General features: G+C 31.5%; 1 protein-coding gene across 1 annotated transcript; it reads left to right on the top strand.

Moving 5' to 3' along the window:
• Positions 1-2617: 2617 nt before the first annotated feature.
• LOC134701541 (3-hydroxyanthranilate 3,4-dioxygenase-like) lies at positions 2618-14857 on the top strand. The gene is made up of 10 exons (XM_063562691.1): positions 2618-2804; positions 5007-5088; positions 5516-5599; positions 6204-6310; positions 7121-7222; positions 8677-8720; positions 10258-10412; positions 10848-10916; positions 11619-11701; positions 14552-14857. The coding sequence occupies exons 1-10, from the start codon at positions 2680-2682 to the stop codon at positions 14643-14645; spliced, it is 945 nt and encodes a 314-aa protein (XP_063418761.1). The 5' UTR covers positions 2618-2679; the 3' UTR covers positions 14646-14857.
• The last annotated feature ends 9790 nt before the right edge of the window (positions 14858-24647 follow it).

Here is a 24647-nt window from a genome sequence, read left to right as displayed (position 1 = left end):
TGAAAGACTTTAATAAACACCAGTTCAGGAAAAGAATTTTAAACACTATTGTGATGGTATAATAGATAGCAATTGTATACAAAAACATAAAATCAATACAATATCAATAAAGAATAAAATTAAGAATATGGAAATGGGGAAAGTGTCAAAAGAGACAACAGTCCTACCATAGAGCAGAATGATTGCATATCTGTAAAGATCAATTCATAGATTGCATATTGCTTGATTGTTTAATGTCCAGTTGCAAATAGTTCATGTGTAACCGGAGAGCATGAATTTCATTACAAAATTGCTTGTCTCTACCGGGACTCGAACCTGAGACCTCTGTGTTACAAGGCAGCGCGCTAACTGACTGAGCTAAAGAAGTACTTCCTTAGCTCAACCGCTTACGGCTGACTAAGTATCTACTATGTTTTTCTAGGGGAAGCAATCCCGTCACACTTCCCCCACCTCAAGAGTCATTATACTCTATAATGATGATATTTTCATCTTTTTTATATTTATATTTTAACCTGGCTAGGTAATTCTTCTAACCGTGGGTTATTATTGTTGGGCGCCAATGTAACTGGAGAGCACGAATTTCATTACAAAATTGCTTGTCTCCACCAGGACTCGAACCCGGGACCTCTGTGTTATAAGGCAGCATGCTAACCGACTGAGCTAAAGAAGTACTTCCTTAGCTCAACCGCTTACGGCTGACTAAGTATCTACTAAGTTTTTCTAAGGGAAGCAATCCCGTCACACATGCATACAGGCTTTATAACATGCTGTCCATAATTTACATCAATGAATGTACTCCCAATAAGATTTCATACAGCAACATCACCAAAAGACTGAACATGATCTTGTTAAATCTCCAGAATAAACAAGAAAGAATTTCTTGGTGCAGAAATTACAAATAATAAGTGCTTTAAAGTATTAAATATTCAAACTCAGTTTGGACTATGACTAAAACAAAAAACAGAAGGAATCAGAATTATTACACAACAATAAAATAATGAAGAAAAAATGAAAACCATAGACAAAATATGCAATATTTTTGATAGAAATTTATTTATAATGAATGGCAATAATTTATTTTGAATTTATTGAACCATAAATTTAATTTTTGACTCTTCACATTTAACATAATCCCCTTCGCGGATTATTCAATGAGAAGAGTCCAAAATTAATTTTATGGTTCAATAAATTCAAAATAAATTATTGCCATTCATTATAAATTAATTTCTATCAAAAATAAGGCTCATTGATATATATAAATATGAATAACAACATACACAGATGTCTTCCTATGAATACACAACGTTAGAGTGGGCGTGTCGCCATAAAAATTGATTACATTGAAAATAAATCAAAAGACAGTAAATACACCAAATTTATTTATATTTAAATGATCCTATATATAACGTCATGTATGCAATATCTTGATTAAAAATGCCAGGAGGTATCAAGCAGACATATAATAAATGTCTGTCATTAAAGGTAGGTTTTAAACCCACAGTCCATTGAGAGAGGAAAAAGACACAATTTCAATAAGGCAGCAACCATTTGATTTTCGGGGGGGGGGGGGGGGCTATGTTTTCTTTTGGAAAAAAAAGTTTGTTTCCAGTTTTTGGAGAGAAAAATAATTTGTGTTTGATTCTGAGAAAAAAAAATTGTTTGTTTCACCCTCAGCTGCCACTATATGTAATGCTAAAATTGAAAAAAAAAATTGTTTTCGACTTGTCGCGAAAAAAATAGATTGTTTTTTGCCACAGTCAAAATAAGAAATTGTCAAAATCCTCCCCCCATAGAAAATCAAATGGTTGCTGCCTAAGCCAATCTGGAGTGATAACTTTTTATTTTTACAACTTTTGTTAGATAAATTTTTCTCCTCTTCAGGTCAAATAAAAGGAAAATTCTGCCAACTTTACAATGGGATGCCTAATTGTGTTTAATTCTATTTTTGTTAAGATTAAAATTTATTTTAGATCTTTATAATTTAGAGAAAAATATCTCTATTTAAAGAACCCCAAATTAACTGTGTCACTCTACATTTATTTGTTAGTTAACATTTGACCCAGCATAATTTTCTATAAGATTCAAAATTTTGACCTTTTTTTAATTAAAATTCACACCATTTTGTAAAGTCAGTATATTTTTTTTTTTATATCATCATATATCTATGAGTAGAAAAAAATATGAGTTTGTCTCAGAATTTATTTATTTGAAAAATAAAACCTATTGTTATTTTTTTATTTTGATCTGAATTATAGTAGTCTCAGTTTTGACAGTATTAATTTTTCTTAGGTTTTTTTTATTAGCACATAACAGTTTTAAATTAGTGTCGAGGCCAAAATATGCCAAATTAATTTTTATATTGGTCATTTGAAAAGATGCACTTTTTACTCGTTATCTATTTTGTATGTTAATGTTCCCCAAAAATGGCAGTCCATGTTTTTGATTACTGTTTATTTTTAACCTATGTCCTCATGCAGCAAAAGAATGATGACCACCTTGAGGTGTTTTTAGCATTAAATTTCTTTTAAATGTGGGTCTTAGTTGTGCGTTTTTAACTTTTTGGTATTAGACACTTTGTAATCTGGTTCCTGGTATTAAATGCGATAGTTTCAGTTTGCTCTAATAGGAACGACAAAATAAGGTTACCAGATTATAATTAGATCATTAGAAAATAAGAAAATGTCAGAAGAAAGCGAGCCCAAGACAAAAAAGGTTCGCCATTTGGAGCCAGTAATTAACAACACTGACAAATGGCTGGAAGAGAACAGCAAACATTTCCTGCCACCAGTGTGCAACAAAATGATGTGAGGAAACTGACAATATTTTCGGGTTTTAAACTTTTACTTTTAGACTATTTCAACATATCATGTGTAGAACTTCTCAGTGTCAGTGCTCACCTCGTACTGAAGCTAGTATTGTAAATGACCCATGTTTTGTGGTTGGAAATATGAACCTTCGTTTTCTTAGAAGTCCCTGTCTTGTACTACCACTATAATTATAAGACAGTACTTGCCTCAGTTGACTAGGTTGAAGTCTGTTAGTCTTTTAACAGTAATCAGTACAATCAGACAATGCTATAGTACAAAGTCCTACAACTTAACAGCCTCGTAGTCAGACAAACTCTACAAAAAACATCGTGATATAGAGGCATCATGATGCATAATATGGGGACGAAGTCCCCAATTACGGTAGAAAAATCAATAATTTTTTTTTTTAAATCGGGGAAAATTTCCCGAATTTTTCATTCTACTAATGAACTCAAAATCGTTAACTTTTTTTTCCAGATCTACTTCCTGTTCCGGTTTCCCCCACATTTGCGCAGATATCTGTCTTGTTTGCATGAGACTCTGAAAACAATTTACATTTATCAGTCTAGTAAAATATAAGATTGGATCTCAATACAAATTCAATTTTAATAATTGTTTAATATGAAAAAAATGTTACCTGATGAAAGCTTTCCTTTTGTTTACATCGAATATGACGTCATAACTTAAAGAACGTCACAGCTAATTCTCCATGTTCTCTCTAACAGCAAAACCAACAACGGGAACATTACGTACGGTATTTCGGTTTCTTTTATTAACATGATTGAATTAAAAAAAAATACATATAGACTTCGTCTCCATTCACAGGTTATGGCTGCCTCATATTACATGTTTAGTGTTTTTAGACAACTTTCGAGTTCGATGCATTTCCGTCAAAAACTCTGGTTTTAGTGAAGATCATTCATGTGTTTAGGTGCATCATCACTTCCTATCCAATGTTGAGTGAGTGGTTGGAAATCTATAGATCTATATTGTACGAATTATGCAGCAAATTGATTTCTCATAATTGATAATTTGCACTGCCGTCATTAGGGAATTGTGATTAAGTACCTACAAAACACCTATTATTTCTAGTTTATCCTGCACAATGACGATTACTAAGACGCTTGATGAATGTTAAAAGTGCAGGGATACAGTTTACTCCCTCTACATGTATCTAGTAAATGACGTCACAAAGGCGTGCATAATTGACAAGTTTTTTTTTAAGAACTTGACGGTGGTCTACTGGATAAAACATGTAAAATGGAAAGATGGAAAATGAAAATGGGGAATATGGCAATTACTCTTTGAAAGAGACAACAATCTTACCGAAAGAGTAAAACAAATGTCTTCATCACTGCAAAAGTTTTTATCTTACTGTGAAAGTACTTTAATTCGTGGGTATCAATTTTTGTGGTTTGAGCAATATTTACATGTTCGTGGGTTTTTAAATTCGTGGATTTCAGTTTTCTTGAAGAAAAAAAAATTATATAAAAGAAGGTTACAAATAGTCTGGATTGAAGGAAATTGCAAAGTAAACATTGACCGTGTAAGTGTAAATCGTAGTGATAACACTAATTAACCCATGATAAAGTGATCAATGGATTAAGGACCATGATGCGCATCAAAGATGTTTTAATGACATTAGGCCATAAACATGTCACCTTAAGAAAACAGTAACATAAACAAATGCCATAAATGTAAATTGAATTGTCAAATATTTCTTATCAAAATCAAGCCCAGCATGAAATTATTATTTCCTATATATATGTATGAGAACAATGAGGATATAAAATGAATACTTTATCATACTAGTATATCAATACTGGAAATCTGACTTTTATCGATCAAAATATTTTTAATGAGAATTTAAAGATCAAAAGTTGTGCAGTGTAGGTTATTAAAGATTAATGGGTATAATCTTGCATGCGGTTGTAGTTCTGTGACTGCCATTAAAGTATTCTCAGATTTGGCGTTATTCAATATATTCTCTAGATCATATGAGTATTAAACCTTCCGATGGGGATCTGTCCGTGTCTTGATTTGGACAATGGTTGTTTTATATCGTTGAACAATTCAGTTCATGGATAAAGTCATCCACGAAAACCACAAAAATTGGTACCCCACGAATAAAAGTACTTTCACAGTATTTCTTTTTACATGTGATTATGTCATAAAAATTATATATTATATAAATTATAGGCACAATGATGGACAGATGAAATCATTTTATGTAGGAGGACCAAACCAAAGAAAGGACTATCATATTGAGGAAGGAGAAGAGGTATAAATAAATTAAATGAGACATATGTTATGATCCTTTTCTGTTATACATGCAGTTATTCAATATGCAAGCCCACTAACCTATTTGGCCATAGTACAATGTAGTACTGCAAACATAGTCATTAGATTTATTTTAAAAGTTTGTACTTTGTTTTAAAAAAATACAGATAAAATAGGAGGGCTTTTGACATATTATTGAACAGGAAGTACAATGTAATTATATAATAATGGATGATAATGAATCCATATTTTCAGTCTTGTATTTTGAATACAAAAAGTTATCACTAGGATTGTGTGCTTAACATGCTTATTTTCAATGAATAAAGTATCAGTTACAGTGTCAAACAAAGGTGCAATATTTTTATTTAGTACAAATTTCTTTTTTTCTTTATTTATCAAATGTTACTAGATTTTATTTTATTTTGCAGCTATTCTACATGATAAAAGGAGATATGGTGCTAAAAGTTATTGAACGGGGCGAACATAGAGATATTCCAATTAATGAGGGAGAGGTAATCATTTAATTTATGTCTGTTTGGATGTTAAAAACTACAATTCTTTGGCTTAAGGTAGTTTTATATGCTTAAAACACATATTCATAATAACACTTAAATACATTTGTACAATCAAATGTGCTATTAAGGTCACCTCTATTTAGCAAAAACTTCTCTTTGCCAAACTCTTTTTGTTTCCATTAAGAATAACCTATACATTTTGAATTAAAATCAACCTTCAATTCGCATAAGGTTATTTTTTTGTCTTTAAGCCTTTAGCATGTTTAACTTTAAACAGACTGTCATGACTAATACATGCCAATTTAAGAATTAGAACCAGATTTTGAGGTTCACTGAATCTGGAAATCTGATAGTATGTGCAGGAAATGTTGTCTAAACTTGTCCTTTATATGTTGTGACATATTTTTTAATGTATAATTCCAAGTATCTAAAGGACCTTACTTAACAAAGCAAAAAAAATCAAGTAATTCTTTTTACAGTTCAATTAAAACGATACTATTTTCAAACTCCATACACCACAATTATTCACAGAGTCACACCAAATATTCTGATATCCCTCCTGAAACTTCAAAAATGTATAAGATCATGCCTTGTTTTACAGATTTTCTTGCTGCCAGGAAGGATACCACATTCACCACAGAGAAAAGCTGATACTATTGGTTTAGTTATAGAGAGGGAAAGAGCAGAAGATGAAAAGGATGGATTAAGGTACAGGGACTGAAAAGTCATACACAAGTAACACAACACTTGAAAAAATTTATATGAAACAAAAGATATCTTTCTGATGTCTGGCAATTGATCTTAGGTCATGAAGAAAAAAGTATTTATTTTTTAGTAGACTTTTAAACCCTATTTATTTAAAGGCTAAAGTTACCAGAATTTCAGTTTAAAATTTGGATATATAATGTTTCTATTGATAATTATATTTAAAAAATTGTAATGTGTAATGTAATGCATTTTTTTTTCTCAAAGTAATTGTAATGTAATGCATAAGATTGCAATGTAATTTGCCCCATATCTGTAATCCAAAATACACTACAACAGAAATCCCCCCCTCAAAAAAAAAACCACAAAAAAACATGACCAAGGGGCTAGAAAATGTATTTTTCGGGTCATCAGCTGGTCATGACTTATTAAAAATAGAAATAAGTGTAAACAACTAAAATTTTAGACAGTTGTCTCATTGGCCATAGTGGCAATCATTCCATAATGGAATTTGATATTTTAAGCATGGAATATTTTTTTCTTAAAATTTTTAAGTTTTTTTTCAAAAAATTTGCACTGAAAAAAGTAAATTTTTTGAATTTGTCAACACCAAAACATTTCTTCTTTCAGTACATGACAACCAGCACAGACAATCCTTGGAAAACTCATACATTTTCTATTTCTTTGTTTTAAGAACTCTTCCTTGGTATCCTGTTTATAGAAAACAAAGACAGGCATGAAATTCATTTTAGTTTGATACTGTTGACAAAAGAAAGGGATAATTCTCAGTTTTCTTAACATTCTATTTACTAGGTATTATGTTGAAAAGAATGGTAAACCAACATTAGATTCTCTATATGAGGAGTGGTTCCATTGTGAAGATCTTGGTTCACAGCTTGGACCAATCATCAAGAGGTTAGTACTTAAGGTTATAAAGAGAAAATGTCAGCATATCCCAATAAAATGAAGGCAAAAAGACCAACAGACTCCAGTCTATAAAATAGGTTACTACAGTCCGCAATATCCAACAGGATAGCCGGACTTAAAAATCCACACATCATCATCCCTATAAATAAAAGGACTTACCAGGTAAAAAACAATAAGACAGAAACCCAACCACACCACACATCAATAGGTGCAATGCATGTATTTAAATAAAAGCAATGTCTACACAATATATAAGTCTCAGATGGCATTTTTTTTTAAGTATCTAAGCAGATGGAATGCACTGAATCCCGTTTATCGGTAGTGTAGATACTTTTGTCCCGTTTCAACTTCATAAAACATGTCTGATATTAATACCTTTGTTTTAAAAGACACACACACACACTTGGATACACCAGACATAATCACTGATCTGATATCAACACCCAAAATCTTGTTTCGAAATACATGCACACACCTCGTTTCAACTGACATAAACACCAATCTTATATCAAATAATTCCTAGTGGATTTGCACGTCTACATAAAACCTTATAGAAAATTTTACTTTGCTGATCATTTACTGTGAAAGTACTTTTATTCGTGGGGTACCAATTTTCGTGGTTTTCGTGGCTGACTTTAACCACGAATTTAAGTGTCCAACGAAATAAAACAACCATTGTTCAAATCAAGTCATAGTAAGATCACGATCGGTAGGTTTGACTATTGATATGATCTAGAGAAATATTGAATAACGCCAAATCTGCGAATACTTTGATAGCAGTCACAGAACTACAACCGCATGCAGGATTATACCCATTTAATCTTTAATAACCTAAACTGTACAACGTTTGATCTTTTTATTCTCATAAAAAATATTTTTGATCGATGAAAGTCAGATTTCCGGTATTGATATGCCAGTATGATAAAGTGTTCATTTTATATCCTCATAGTTCTCGTACATATGGGAAATAATAATTTCATGCTGGGCTTGATTTTGATAAGATTTATTTGACAATTGAAGATACGTTTAAAGCATTTGTTTATGTTACTGTTTTCTTTAGGTGACATGTTTATGGCCTAATTAACACCTTTGATGGTCTTTAATCTGTTCATCACTTTATCATGGGTTAATTAGTGTTATCACTACGATTTACATGGGTCAATGTTTACTTTGCAATTTCGTTCAATCAAGACTATTTAATTTTTCAATTATTTTTTTTTATTAGAAAACTAAAATCCACGAATTTAAAACTCCACGAACATGTTAATATTGATCAAACCACGAAAATTGATACCCACGAATTAAAGTACTTTCACAGTAATTAATTATTTACCACTTAATACATGCAAAATGGTACCTTAAAATATTTCAGTTATACAGGGAAAAAATCTTCAAATTGTCTTGGACATAAGAATATCATATAAGCTTTTTTTCTCTTTCAGATATTTTGCCTCAGAACAACACAAAACAGGAAAACCAATTCCTGGTAAGAAAGTTTATCTCTTGTAATCTGTAGGCTAAAATACCAGCATTATGATAATCCTAGTGGACTGATTACCAAGCTTTAACTGACAAAAAAAACTGCACAGATTTGCAGACATAATCAGCTTGTTTGTGCATTGATAAATTATAAGTATAGATTATGGAGTTTCTACACATTGATATCGTAAAATATCAGCAGCGAGCCACAATGTGAACCTTTTTGGCGAGTGAGCTTAGCCAACGAGCTAAAAAGTTTCACATTGTGTCAACCAACTGATATTTTACGATATCTATACATAGAGTTTTATGCTTGACAAAAGCATGCTTGATAATGTCTCCTCTTGCATTGTGACGTGACTGATAATGACTGGTCTCGATTTGAAGTCGTATCATGAGAATTACTGAGTGACAGAGCAGGGTGATATAGGCGTAGGGAAGGACGATACTCAGTTATTTTTAAAAGTAAGATATACTAAAACTTAAACAATTGAATGGAGTTATAGATAGGATTTTACCCACGGAAGCACGGCACATAGTCATCAATATTATGATGGAGTATGGAAACTGAAAGAAGAAGGATTCATATTTTGTTGATATTGTAAAATTAAAATTAAGAATGGAAATGATGATTATGTCAAAGAGATAATTATCACATTTATGTTCTTTTGTTTTTAATTACATCTAGATTCTAATAATGCACAGATGTTTCATGATTGACATCTAGCAATTATTTCCACTTTAACTTGACCTTGACCTTGAAGTAAAATCTCCCTCTTTTTATGAAAGAGGTGTTGTTACTTTGAGATAAAGCACATTTTCTTGCTTTTGGTATAGTTTAGTTTGTTAAGGGATTTTGTGTCTTGAAAACAAAATATCCAAAAGTGTATGTGCAGAGCTCTCAGATCAAATTCCCAAAATTTCTAAACTGACTCATCCAGAACATACATGAACTAATTGCCACTGGAAGTTAAGCAAACAACAATGAATCCATATATAATTATAAATAATTGAATTTTGGATGTAACACATCTTCTTATTGGCTGACGTTTTTTTGTTATGAGCCCCGCCCATAGACATAATTTAGTCGTGTGACCGTGATGTCATCAATGTTTTTTCTACGATTTAAATTGGAATTTAGAATTAAATTATAAGAAATGACTAATATTTTTTTCTGTCTATTCGAAATAACATAAAAAATGTGATGCACACTGATAAATAACCAGCTACGCGCATTATTCAGTGTGCACCAATTTTTTTATATTATTTCTTCCTAGACAGTAAAAACATTACAGTCATTCCTTAAACAAACAAAGAAATAATTAAAGAATGTGATTATTACTGGATATTCTAGGAAAGTTTCACTGAAATCTATTCACTAATTCTGACAGGAAGAATTGAGGATTAGAGATGCTCATCAGTTACAGTAGAATAGAAAATAATTCATTTGATTACATGCATTTGATATGAAAGTTGCACATTAAAGATGTGTATAGAGAGTTTGAGTACTTATAACATATTACAACCATTTCTGTTTGTTATAGGCACAATTCCAGAGAAACCTCCAATAATACCAGATAAACATAAATTATTGGAGGATCCATTCAGTTTGAATCAGTGGTTGGCAGAAAATAGAACAATGATTGAGAGAGAAGGAAGCTTGAATATTTTTGGTGAAGAAGCAAATTATCAATTTACAGTACGTCTGCATTAGCTAAGAAAAATGCTGTTTTAGGCGACATCTTTTTAATCTATTATAATTCTTTGGACCATCCTGTCGAAATTTCTGATGTCAAAATAAATTGTGCAAATAAATGGACATTGCAGTCTTATTTTTTTCTTAACAAATTTCACTGGAATTCAGATCACTACAATTTAGGCAGGCAATCATATGATTTATATACTATCTACTGTTAATTCAGAAATTATTTCGAGTTTGTATTTTTGCGTAAAATGCGACAGAGTTGTAAATGCAATAATTTAATCTCGCATTTTGAAATATTTCATATGAATGAAACAGGATTTTTCTCTAAACCATAATAATTAAAATCGCATTTTAGTGTAAAATGACAAAATTGCAATAATAAATGCACGCAATAATTTCTGAATTTACAGTATATTATTATTTTTGTAGGTTGATGTATTTGGTACAGGATCAAACACAGGGAAGTGTTCCAGTGCAGAAACTTTCATATGGATGTTGGTATGCATACACATGTTTAATAGCTTATATCTTGTCATCAGGTCTACTTATTTAAACTTTAAGTTTATGAATACAGGTTTTCCTTTTTATAAACAGATTAAATGTTTATCTACATTTGTATATGTGACATATTTCATGCTTCTTCATGAAGTTGAAATTTAAAATATAAAAGGCGGTTGATACAATGTCTTTATTTTATATGCTGTGGGTTTATTTATTTTCTCTCATATCAGTGATTGCTCTTGTGGCATAATTGGTATTTTGAGGGCTCCTACATTTTTATTGTATGATCTAATCAGAGTACCATACTTAAAATTTGAATTTCCTTAAGTTTAAAGTCATGGTCTTCCTCCACCCACATATACAGGAATGCAATTCCATTCCCTTTTTTACAATATTAAGCTACCCTCCTCCCCTCTAAATTAATAAGGAAAAAGGGTGTACAGTTTGATATAATAAATATTTCATGATAAAGTAGAAATGCTATCATGAAGGCACTTAAAATGGAGAAAATATTCTGGCATAAAGAAAAACCAAGTTTAAATTTAGTAAAATAAAGCTGTAATTCCTTGAACATTTTGATTTGTGGTTCATCAGTACCCACCAAACCCACAATAATTGGTATCCAACAAATAATAATGAATCCACAGTAGCTTCATGTATCCTTGAGATTTACACAGTATTTATCTTTAATGATTTTAGGAAGGAACATCCAAAGTGACAGTAGATGGTAAGGACTATGAACTTCACCACAACGATACAATGCTCATTAGATGTGGACAAAAGTAAGTTTATTATAGTGCAATGTATTTGTCATAGGTTGAGGTCAAGGTTATATATATATTGGAATGTATATGTCATAGGTTGAGGTCAAGGTTATGCATGTAGTGGAATTTTTAGGTCAAGGTTATAGTGCAATGTATATGTCATAGGTTGAGGTCAAGGTTATGCATGTAGTGGAATAAATATGTCATAGGCACAGGCACTTGTCTCAAAAAAAACATTCCTACATACCTTAATATAACACAAGGTACTTAACTATTTTTTTTGAAAAATGACACCCAGTCCCGAATTCCCGTTATTTTTTTATTTCTCGGTTGTCAAACCTACTTAAACTTAATATGCCGTAAATCTAAATTGATTTATCTACACAATGGTATATGACAAGACTATCATTGTTGTCGGGATCATTAGTAGCAGACCTTAGAAGTCGGTCAACTGGATGTTTTTTTGCATTCGTCTCAAACTTTGGCAACACCCAGCCCGCAGTGATTGAATTGTTATAAAAAATTATTAGAATAAAAACTGTCAGCTTCCCTCTGACTATGAATTATTTTCTTTATTGTAAATTCTTTACAGATTATGTGAAACAAACCCAAATAAGTTTGTTATGAAACACATGTGTACACAACGACACTAATGTAGAGTTATAAATTGACCAAAATTTCCCACATTTATTTTTAGCCAGACGATTGACCAATGAGAAACCAGTATAAAATTACATGCGGGCTGGGTGTTGCCAAAGTTTGAGACGAATGCAAAAAAACATCCCATTGACCGACTTCTGAGGCCTGCTACTAATGATCCCGACAACAATGATAGTCGTGTCATATACCATTGTGTAGATAAATCAATTTAGATTTACGGCATATTGAGTTTAAGTAGGTTTGACAAGCGGGAAATAAAAAAATAACGGGAATTCGGGACTGGGTGTCATTTTTCAAAAAAAAAAGTTAAGTACCTTGTGTTATATTAAGGTATATAGGAATATTTTTTTTTGAGACAAGTGCCTGTGGTCATAGGTAAAGGTTATAGTGCAATGTATATGTCATAGGTTGAGGTCAAGATTATACATATAGTGGAATTTATGTCATAGTTCAAGATTATAGTGCAATGTATATGTCATAGGTTGAGGTCAAGGTTATATATGTATTGGAATGTATATGTCATAGGTTGAGGTCAAGGTTATGCATGTAGTGGAATTTATAGGTCAAGGTTATAGTGCAATGTATATATGTCATAGGTTGAGGTCAAGGTTATGCATGTAGTGGAATAAATATGTCATAGGTAAAGGTTATAGTGCAATGTATATGTCATAGGTTGAGGTCAAGATTATACATATAGTGGAATTTATGTCATAGTTCAAGATTATAGTGCAATGTATATGTCATAGGTTGAGGTCAAGGTTATATATGTATTGGAATGTATATGTCAGGTTGAGGTCAAGGTTATGCATGTAGTGGAATTTATAGGTCAAGGTTATAGTGCAATGTATATGTCATAGGTTGAGGTCAAGGTTATGCATGTAGTGGAATAAATATGTCATAGGTAAAGGTTATAGTGCAATGTATATGTCATAGGTAAAGGTTATAGTGCAATGTATATGTCATAGGTTGAGGTCAAGATTATACATATAGTGGAATTTATGTCATAGTTCAAGATTATAGTGCAATGTATATGTCATAGGTTGAGGTCAAGGTTATACATGTAGTGGAATGTATATTTCATAGGTCAAGGTCAAGGTTAAAGTTTGGTTACTAGATGAAATGTTGCTTTCTCTTTATATACAAAACAATATTTTACATTTTATATCTATTCTCCATAAATACAAATATATCTGTACAGGTAAAATTTAATTCTAATCAAGCTGGTACAGATTGATTTACGACCTTCCACTTGGATATTGCACAGCAGGTGTTTATTACTCTGGGACAACTGTCCGACCAGTCTGACATCTAGACGGATTAAGGCTTCCATAAAAATAAGTCCCTACCTGTACTGTACATTGCATCTTATTGTTATGGCCAGATTATTTTTATTTAAATGTAGACTTATTTTAGTCTTTTCAGTGTCTTTATCTTTGGCCTGTGAGTAAATTTGAACTGATCTTTTGCCAAATAAAATTATTCAAACAAAATGCTTGAAAAAATCATCTTCGCTAGCCAAGGGTTATGATCCACTTCATTCCTCTCTGGAGAGGAGAGAAGTGAATCGTAGCTAGCAAAGATGGATAATAATATCATCAACACAAGGTCCTCAATATGTTGACATCAATTTTGAGTCAAGGACCAAGTCAAGCTATGCAAAACATAAAGTTGAATTGTAAAAATGTATTGGTAGATACTCTTATCATTGCACCTTCTATAACTGTATGGAAATTTGCTTTAAAAACTATAGGGCTTACAAACCAATGAAAATCATTTGTTAAACATGTACAAATGTATTTAAAACCAATCCATTTGACATAAGATTGTCACTTCTACATAGGATATAACATGTTAATAAGGATTTACCCTATGTCACTTGTAAAAATACCTGTTACTTATCATCAAGGCACGAGATGTTCATGGGATGATAAAAGCAAGAGTATGCTTTTTACATTAGTATAATATAGTTCTAGAGAGTTATGGAGAGTATTTATATAGAAAAATTGTCGTCTACAAAATATTGCTGTTTTCGAAAAATAATCAGAAGTTTTTTAAACATTCATGAATAAAACTTGGGCACATCAAAAACATGACACTTAATAGCCTAGCTATTAACTAATTACAAGAGATATTGCTCTCTCTATACAAATTTTTCTAGTACATTGAATGTTATTTCAAATAATACATGTAACTTTTTGTTATTTTTAGATACTCAGCGACCAGACCAACAGGTGCCCTTTCACTTATCTGTTTTCAGGACCCTACTAGAAAGTCAAAAGTCTTCAAGAAGTCAAAGAAATAAGAGACCTTGCTGCGACAAGAAATGTTATTTCTAGTCAAATTGGAGGAAGTGGAATCAAAAACATTTTTGATGTGGATACAGAGAAGATCAAGTTTAGCAACAAATAGTTTTAATGAATTTCAAAAATTAATTATACTTCTAAACATAACAATAAAGTATTTTAACAAAGAAAATAAACTATAAGATGAAAATTATACACTTAAAGATTTTAAAAACATTTCTAAACTAAATTTAGTAAATTTGAATTTCAAAGTTTCAAAATTGGAATATTTGTTGCTTAACTTTTTTAGCTCACCTGGCCCGAAGGGCCAAGTGAGCTTTTCTCATCACTTGGCGTCCGGCGTCCGTCGTCGTCGTCGTCGTCCGTCGTCCGTCGTCGTCCGTCGTCGTCCGTCGTCGTTAACTTTTACAAAAATCTTCTCCTCTGAAACTACTGGGCCAAATTGAACCAAACTTGGCCACAATCATCATTGGGGTATCTAGTTTAAAAAATGTGTGGCGTGACCCGGTCAACCAACCAAGATGGCCGCCACGGCTAAAAATAGAACATAGGGGTAAACTGCAGTTTTTGGCTAATAACTCAAAAACCAAAGCATTTAGAGGAAATCTGACATGGGGTAAAAATGTTTATCAGGTCAAGATCTATCTGCCCTGAAATTTTCAGATGAATCGGTCAACCCGTTGTTGGGTTGCTGCCCCTGAATTGGTAATTTTGTGGAAATTATGCAGTTTTTGGTTGTTATCTTGAATATTATTATAGATAGAGATAAACTGTAAACAGCAATAATGTTTAGTAAAGTAGGATTTACAAATAAGTCAACATGACCGAAATGGTCAGTTGACCCGTTTAGGAGTTATTGCCCTTTATAGTCAATTTTTAACCATTTTTCGTAAATCTTAGTTATCTTTTACAAAAATCTTCTCCTCTGAAACTACTGGGCCAAATTGAACCAAACTTGGCCACAATCATCATTGGGGTATCTAGTTTAAAAAATGTGTGGCGTGACCCGGTCAACCAACCAAGATGGCCACCACGGCTAAAAATAGAACATAGGGGTAAACTGCAGTTTTTGGCTTATAACTCAAAAACCAAAGCATTTAGAGGAAATCTGACATGGGGTAAAAATGTTTATCAGGTCAAGATCTATCTGCCCTGAAATTTTCAGATGAATCGGTCAACCCGTTGTTGGGTTGCTGCCCCTGAATTGGTAATTTTGTGGAAATTTTGCAGTTTTTGGTTGTTATCTTGAATATTATTATAGATAGAGATAAACTGTAAACAGCAATAATGTTTAGTAAAGTAGGATTTACAAATAAGTCAACATGACCGAAATGATCAGTTGACCCGTTTAGGAGTTATTGCCCTTTATAGTCAATTTTTAACCATTTTTCGTAAATCTTAGTTATCTTTTACAAAAATCTTCTCCTCTGAAACTACTGGGCCAAATTGAACCAAACTTGGCCACAATCATCATTGGGGTATATAGTTTAAAAAATGTGTGGCGTGACCCAGTCATCCAACCAAGATGGCCGCCACGGCAAAAAATAGAACATAGGGGTAAACTGCAGTTTTTGGCTTATAACTCAAAAACCAAAGCATTTAGAGGAAATCTGACATGGGGTAAAAATGTTTATCAGGTCAAGATCTATCTGCCCTGAAATTTTCAGATGAATCGGTCAACCCGTTGTTGGGTTGCTGCCCCTGAATTGGTAATTTTGTGGAAATTATGCAGTTTTTGGTTGTTATCTTGAATATTATTATAGATAGAGATAAACTGTAAACAGCAATAATGTTTAGTAAAGTAGGATTTACAAATAAGTCAACATGACCGAAATGGTCAGTTGACCCGTTTAGGAGTTATTGCCCTTTATAGTCAATTTTTAACCATTTTTCGTAAATCTTAGTTATCTTTTACAAAAATCTTCTCCTCTGAAACTACTGGGCCAAATTGAACCAAACTTGGCCACAATCATCATTGGGGTATCTAGTTTAAAAAATGTGTGGCGTGACCCGGTCAACCAACCAAGATGGCCACCACGGCTAAAAATAGAACATAGGGGTAAACTGCAGTTTTTGGCTTATAACTCAAAAACCAAAGCATTTAGAGGAAATCTGACATGGGGTAAAAATGTTTATCAGGTCAAGATCTATCTGCCCTGAAATTTTCAGATGAATCGGTCAACCCGTTGTTGGGTTGCTGCCCCTGAATTGGTAATTTTGTGGAAATTTTGCAGTTTTTGGTTGTTATCTTGAATATTATTATAGATAGAGATAAACTGTAAACAGCAATAATGTTTAGTAAAGTAGGATTTACAAATAAGTCAACATGACCGAAATGGTCAGTTGACCCGTTTAGGAGTTATTGCCCTTTATAGTCAATTTTTAACCATTTTTCGTAAATCTTAGTTATCTTTTACAAAAATCTTCTCCTCTGAAACTACTGGGCCAAATTGAACCAAACTTGGCCACAATCATCATTGGGGTATATAGTTTAAAAAATGTGTGGCGTGACCCAGTCATCCAACCAAGATGGCCGCCACGGCAAAAAATAGAACATAGGGGTAAACTGCAGTTTTTGGCTTATAACTCAAAAACCAAAGCATTTAGAGGAAATCTGACACGGGGTAAAAATGTTTATCAGGTCAAGATCTATCTGCCCTGAAATTTTCAGATGAATCGGTCAACCCGTTGTTGGGTTGCTGCCCCTGAATTGGTAATTTTGTGGAAATTTTGCAGTTTTTGGTTATTATCTTGAATATTATTATAGATAGAGATAAACTGTAAACAGCAATAATGTTTAGTAAAGTAGGATTTACAAATAAGTCAACATGACCGAAATGGTCAGTTGACCTGTTTAGGAGTTATTGCCCTTTATAGTCAATTTTTAACCATTTTTCGTAAATCTTAGTTATCTTTTACAAAAATCTTCTCCTCTGAAACTACTGGGCCAAATTAATCCAGACTTGGCAATCATCATCTTTGGGGTATCTTGTTTTAAAAATGTGTCCGGTGACCCGACTATCAAATCAAGATGGCCGCCACAGCTAAAAATAGAACATAGGGGTAAAATGCAGTTTTTGGCTTATAACTCAAAAACCAAAGCATTTAGAGCAAATCCAACACGGGGTTAAATTATTAATCAGATCAAGATCTATCTGCCCTATAATTTTCAGATGAATCGGTCAACCCATTGTTGGGTTGCTGCCCCTGAATCGGTAATTTTAAGGAAATTTTGCTGTTTTTGGTTATTATCTTAAATTTTATTATAGATAGAGATAAACTGTAAACAGCAGTTATGTTAAGCAAAGTAAGATTTACAAATAAGTCAACACGACGGAAATTGTCAATTGACCCCCTAAGGAGTTATTGTCCTTTATAGTCAATTTTTAACAATTTTCATAAAATTTGTAAATTTTTATTAACATTTTCCACTGAAACTACTGGGCCAAGTTCATTATAGATAGAGATAAATGTAAGCAGCAAGACTAGTAAAGTAAGATTTACAAACACATCACCATCACCAAAACACAATTTTGTCATGAATCCATCTGCTTCCTTTGTTTAATATTCACATAGACCAAGGTGAGCGACACAGGCTCTTTGGAGCCTCTAGTTTTACTGAGTATATTTGTAAAAATATCAAGTGCTACAGATGTTCTTTAACAGAGAGAAAAAAAAAAAAAAAAATTTCTTGCGAGGGATTAATTCTGTTTTGATGTCTGTGGATCTAGTCACAATAAATAACTCTTAAATTCACTCTTCTTATCAAGAAGTTTGATAGTTGGAAAAGCTATATATTTTTGCCTGAGTTATTTCACTATTGTAAATTGCTCTCGTAAAATATGATAGAACAATTCCCTTTTGTACATTAATGTCTGGGATTCTTTTGTATTACTGCTAATAATTTATTTATTCCTTGCTATTTTAATAACTGTATAGGAGCTGCTAAAGCAATAAGTGTTGAATGAAATTTCCTTGGTTAGATATCAAAGCAGTTTATTTAGGTATTTAGATTTTAAACTACAGTAATAAACTTTTTCATGATTCATAGAACTGAACAAATTTAAATAGAATTGATTCCTTGCAAGAAAATTGTTAATACAAGAATAGTTTTGCTTGTAAAAAGTTATTTTTACATGTAACTTTAATATTGGGATCTGGTCATTTACATATATTTATGTTTATGTTGTGTCAATTGGTGCATATAGAACAAATGTTTTTTGTTATTTACTGTTTTATATTTTGAACAAAATATCATGAATTTGCATTGTACATTCCTATTTATTCCTTATACCACCGATGTCACCAATTGTAGGAAATAATTCTGATTTTTTATTTTACATTTTTGAAACGATTGTTTAGATTTTTTTTATTTTGACTTACAGCAAAAAAAAATCCTTTTGAATCTTTTTAATTTTACTTTTAGCAAAAAAAATCCTTTTGATACAACTTTTGCATGTAATTAATACAGCTTTATTTTAGACTAATATATTTTTTGATTAATAGCTCTTCAGATTTTGTACAAGATATACACATAAAAATATATTTTTATACTTTTTTGGGGGGGAACCAAGGATTTGTTCAATCCTGTTGAATTATTTGAGCGCTAATTGGTCAATTAGGACTTTTAAAATATCTCATGTTTGTGAAATTAAAAAATCAAGGATCAGACCAGGCTTCAAAAATGTCACTAATCCTGTAATTTATATTAATTTGGAGTGATATTTTCATGTACATGAACTAAATTATTTGACCCGATTTGGATGTTATAAAGATTATTTTAACATATTTCATCTGCCAAAATATTAGATGCAATGAAAAACTTCTCCAGTGATCAGTTGGTGATTGGGGTAAATGCCTGAAAATGAATTCTGGGAATTTGAGAATAATTGAAAAAGACGTGTTTTATACATCTATTTTATCACAAACTTTAAAATGACTAATAATTAATTTACAATTGCATGTTTATATGTTGTTAATGTAGTGTGGGTGCATTGATTTCCTATTTGTTAGAAGTTAATCAATTTGTTTCTGATTAATAATTTTAAGATTTCATAACAAAAAGTTAGATATCCACCCTTTTCGAAGTTAAAAACTAAGATGGAAAAATTAAAAAAGTACCTTAGAATAAAATCGAAATTTTAACATTACGTTTATCTCCCTTTGAAGAAATTTTAAAGAAGGGGAGATAACTGACTTACATTTCTTATTGTTGATTTTCTTTATTAATTAGTAATACATAATCAGTACACTCCTGGAGTCAATGAAACTTTTTATATATTAGTTGTTGTTGTTGTAGTTCTACTATAAGTAGACTATTATTTGTGCTCATTAAAGGAAATAATAATTGTGAGTTCACATCATTTCAACCATAGAAAAATAAAGATATGGGGGTATCCATATCCATCCAAGACACAAAATCAAAACATGCAAAGCAAAAAAAACTAATCTTGGCAACCAATGATGAAGTATGACAAGTATTTTCATCTGGTAACCTGATCATTTGAGTATGTTATTTAACCAGACCAATACAATGTCTGGACCTGCTTTGCTGCATGCATATAAACTCATCATAGATACCAGGAATAAAATTAAATATTTACATCAGACGCATGTCTACAAAAGACTCATCAGTGACTCTCGAATCAAAAATGTTATAAAGGCCAGATAAAGTACGAAGTTGAAGAGCATTGAGGACCATAAATTCCCTAAAAGTTTTGCCAAATACAACTAAGGTAATCTATTCTTAAGGTAGAAAATATGTATTCTTTTAAAAACAAAATTGATCATTCACAAAAATCCTTCAAGCAAAGAAAACTGATGAAAAAAAGTAAAATACCAAAAATACCAAACTCCAAGGAATATTCAAAACAGAAATTCCTTTATCGAATGTCAAAATCAAAAGCTCTAATAACACATCCAATTAATGGAGAAAAATTGTCATATTCCTGACTTGATATAGGCATCGCCTTGGGTAGAAAATGTTTGATTGAACTTGGTTTTATAGCTAGCTAATCCTCTTACTTATATGACAGTTATTTTTTTAAAGATATTACCCTAACACATAAAACTTGAAAGGGGGTTGGTCGAGTGGTCTAAGTAGTGCAACTACTGTATCACAAGCCATTCAACACTGAGTTTATCAGTTCAAATTCCACATGCAACATTATTTTATTTTTTTACTGCTTGCTCAACACCGAAAGGAAGTGACAATACACCCAAACGTATGAATGCTTGTCAGTAAAACCAGCTGACTATGCGGTATGGGCTTTCCTCATTGTTGAAGGTTGTACAGTGACCTTCAGTTGTTAATGTCTGTGTCATTTTGGTCTCTTGCGCACAGTTGTCTCATTGGCAATCATACCACATCTTCTTTTCTATATGTTTATTTGCGGAAATGCAACGATCTCAGAAGTGGTCTATTCAGATATCCTTTTGATATTGGATAACAATTTGATGAAGACATAAATATTTTTCAAATGCAAACTTTTGGTGGTAGAGTGGGGGGGCTCATATTCGCCGTTTTATGATTTTGAGGTCTAATCAAAGCCTGAAAGGCTGTAAAAGCAATTGCTGTCATGTTTATGTTTTGAGGACTTTTTTTTCATCCACATATATTTAAGAATTAAACATGACAGGAGTGTTGTCTAGTGAGAATTAAGAAGGTTTTAACTTTATATCAATTAAAGACTTTAGCAGAAAGTCATTTTTAATATGTTTTATATTTCACAAGGAGACAACACGTTTACCAGGCTAAAGTTGGGGTCAAATATACATGTGCTGAAACATATAAACTCCAAGAGAAATTATTATGGATTATCCCCTAGTAGTGTTTGTAACTGGGCAATAATTTCCTTTATTGATTTAATTTTCATAATTAATTTAAATTTAACACTTCAGTTAAAACATTTCAACTTTCCAGACGCAAATGTTGAAAAACGGGAAAGAAACAAAATATTTTACAAGACATAAACATGTAAAAAATAAATATATATTTCAGCTGACTAAAAATATTTTCATAATGCTACTTTGTCATCATTTCTTAAAAACTAAGTCCCAAACATTATTGCTCAGTTGATATGTGTCATCCTCATGCGGTACGAGATAACTATAATTCTCATGCAATCCCGAAAAGAGGGGCCATCACAGACAAACATGACATTAAATCGTCATTATACGAACAAGAACAAACAGCTCTAAGTTGCTTTGATATTTATCCAATTTTCAGGAAACATTGTGAAAATGATCTTCAATATTTTGAAAACATGTGAAATAAAATTGCAAACACGGTGGACCGTCGCGGGTCAACAAACGTAGTAGACTCGTCCATTGGAAAGACGAGGATAATGGTTTCATCAATTGTCATGCATACCCAGTTTTGAATATGATATCCAAAAAGGATGACCTTTTTTAATCTATGAAACTAGAAAATTCCAAATTGTAAATATCTCTTCATCTGGACTTGGCATCTATCACGTTTGGACGGGTCCATTTCATTAGTAAGGTGATCGATAAATCTTACGGAGTTATGACAAAAAAGGAAAACAAACTTATTGTTATGTGTTTTAACAAGGGTTTCGTTCCTCCAAATTATTTGCGCAAACAAATCAACAAAATAGGTCAGTTAACTTTGTCTATTTTTAGATTACAGGTAATCATTTGACACTACGTATAACCTGATAACCTGTGTAGTGATTTTGATTTTACGATAAATTTATGAATGAACGACAATTTTATGAATGAACAAGAGCACCTGACCTCTTTCTTAAAAAAACACCAATTAAACATATAAAACCGTATATTATAAAAGATAATTCAGTCAAATTTTCAATACTAAATCAACAACTGAAATGATTCCATATTTTGTTGAAACATCGTACGAACGGAAAACGGAATCGCAGGTATAAAAATGCATTTTTTCACTCGGACGTCTATGTTTTTTTGATAGTCAAACGGTTGTCCCCCTAAATACAAAAATACATCTACAAGAACGTATGCTGAACTTTCTTAAATCCACTAACGTTTTTCAAAAGTTTCAAGCTATGTATTGCATTAGAAAACATACATAGGTGTTTAAGAATGACAGACCAGGAGCCTGTTTAACAAAATACTATGGCTTGATCTGGGCGGAGTCTCTGATCTGGGTCACAAAGATGGCCATACGCGACGGCATGAAAGCAATTGCTTTAAAAACTGCAAAGGATGGCTGAAATGAAAGAAATATGCCGATAAATTATAATTTTATAACAAATATAATTATTTTTTAAACTTAAAAAAATTACGGCACTTACTGCAAAGTGCCAAAAACCGCCAACGATTTTTGGTCATTTTCCTGAATGAAAAACAGAATTTTCAAAGTATTTTTTTTTTAGTAATTTTTTGACTGATTGGCCTAAATTTCTGTTTTTTACACCTTTGAAAGGTCTGCTGTTTATCTTTAATGAAATTTATTTGATAAATATTATATAAAGCTGCATTTATTTGGTTTTAAATAGATGTGTAAAAACAGCGAATATGTGTCCCCCATTGACAAAACATCAGGTAATTTTTAATCTAACTTTACAGATGATTATTTTCAAACAAACATGTTTTCAAGCTTAGGAATGTTTTGCATTTGAAGCTATCTTCATATAGAAATATCAGTATACTTCAAAAACATATAGACCTGAACATAAACTGTAGAAAACATGGAAAGATATGGTGAAAATGAGCACCCACTATACCACTTAAAGATGTCAAAAGATGTCTTTATAATAGAGCGTAGGGGGGGAGGCAGCATTATGGAGGAAAACAGGAAGAACCATTATTGGATAGAGGGAGAGGCAAAATAGCAATATCAATATTTTTTTTAAATGTTTTATTGTTGAATTTAAGAAGACAAAAAAAATGCATAAGTAAATAATCAATACCTCTAAAATATAATGGAATAATAACGCTGTCTTTCATTTGTATAATGTCTTAGTATGTATATGTAAACATTTGTTTTGTATAAATATATGTAATCTTTTAAAATAACTTGTATCACAGTATATTTAATTATTTAAGCACCCAAATAAAAATCATAAAAATATATATAAAAACAAAAAAATAGAACTATTAGTAAACTATTGGTCACTCTTTAAGTACCCACACAAAAATCATAAAAAAATGCCAAAACTAGAGATCCAAGTTATTAAAGCACTTTTTTAACCATTCAAGCACCCACACAAAAATCATCAAATAATAAATTTAAAAAAAAACTAGAAATATTATTTTGTGAAGAGCTCATTACTATGTATTTTATTTAAAAAAAAATAAGTGAAACATTAACATTTTTCTTATGAACAAAAACAGGTCATGAATATCAAATGAATTTGTCAAAAATAAAGAAAAAATGTAAAAATGCATAATCTTATCTTTGCAAAATTGAAATCATAGACCCTCCTTTCTTAATGAATCATTAATTTTACAAATGATACGTACATTTTGTACATGTATGAAGAGTTCAACCAAGTCAAGAAACCATAATGTGAAGTGAAATTGATTTCTCTTCTATAAAAAATTAAACAGTTGCTTTCATACATCATTTTGTTTGAAAAATTCCTAATGCTTAAAAAAATACCTATTGTCTGGTCATGACAGTATCTTGAGGTTTTCAGAAATCTACATTATAAAGTGATTTCAAAATCATTTTGTTCGGATTTGGCACACAAATTTATCTGTTAAAATAAAAACAAAAAACAAAAAATACAGTAATACCACAGCAAATTGATCACAAATTGTGCATAAGCTTCAAATCAAATTAATGTAACAATGCTTTTTAACTTCTATTAATTTCGTGACATCATTTTTTTGTAATTTTTATACATCTATTAATATATGTCAACAAATATATTTAACAAAAACAAGTACAAAGTTGACACTGCAAACTATTCCTTTCAAAACTGCATAGGTAAAAATACATGTACATGTAACATTAGTTTTAAAATACTGAGACAGTTTATAGTGGAATGTACATTATT

This window comes from Mytilus trossulus, unplaced genomic scaffold (genome assembly GCF_036588685.1).
Source record: "Mytilus trossulus isolate FHL-02 unplaced genomic scaffold, PNRI_Mtr1.1.1.hap1 h1tg000244l__unscaffolded, whole genome shotgun sequence".
NCBI lineage: Eukaryota > Metazoa > Mollusca > Bivalvia > Mytilida > Mytilidae > Mytilus > Mytilus trossulus.
Note: the sequence above shows the minus strand (reverse complement) of the source record. Positions and strands in the feature narration are given on the sequence as shown.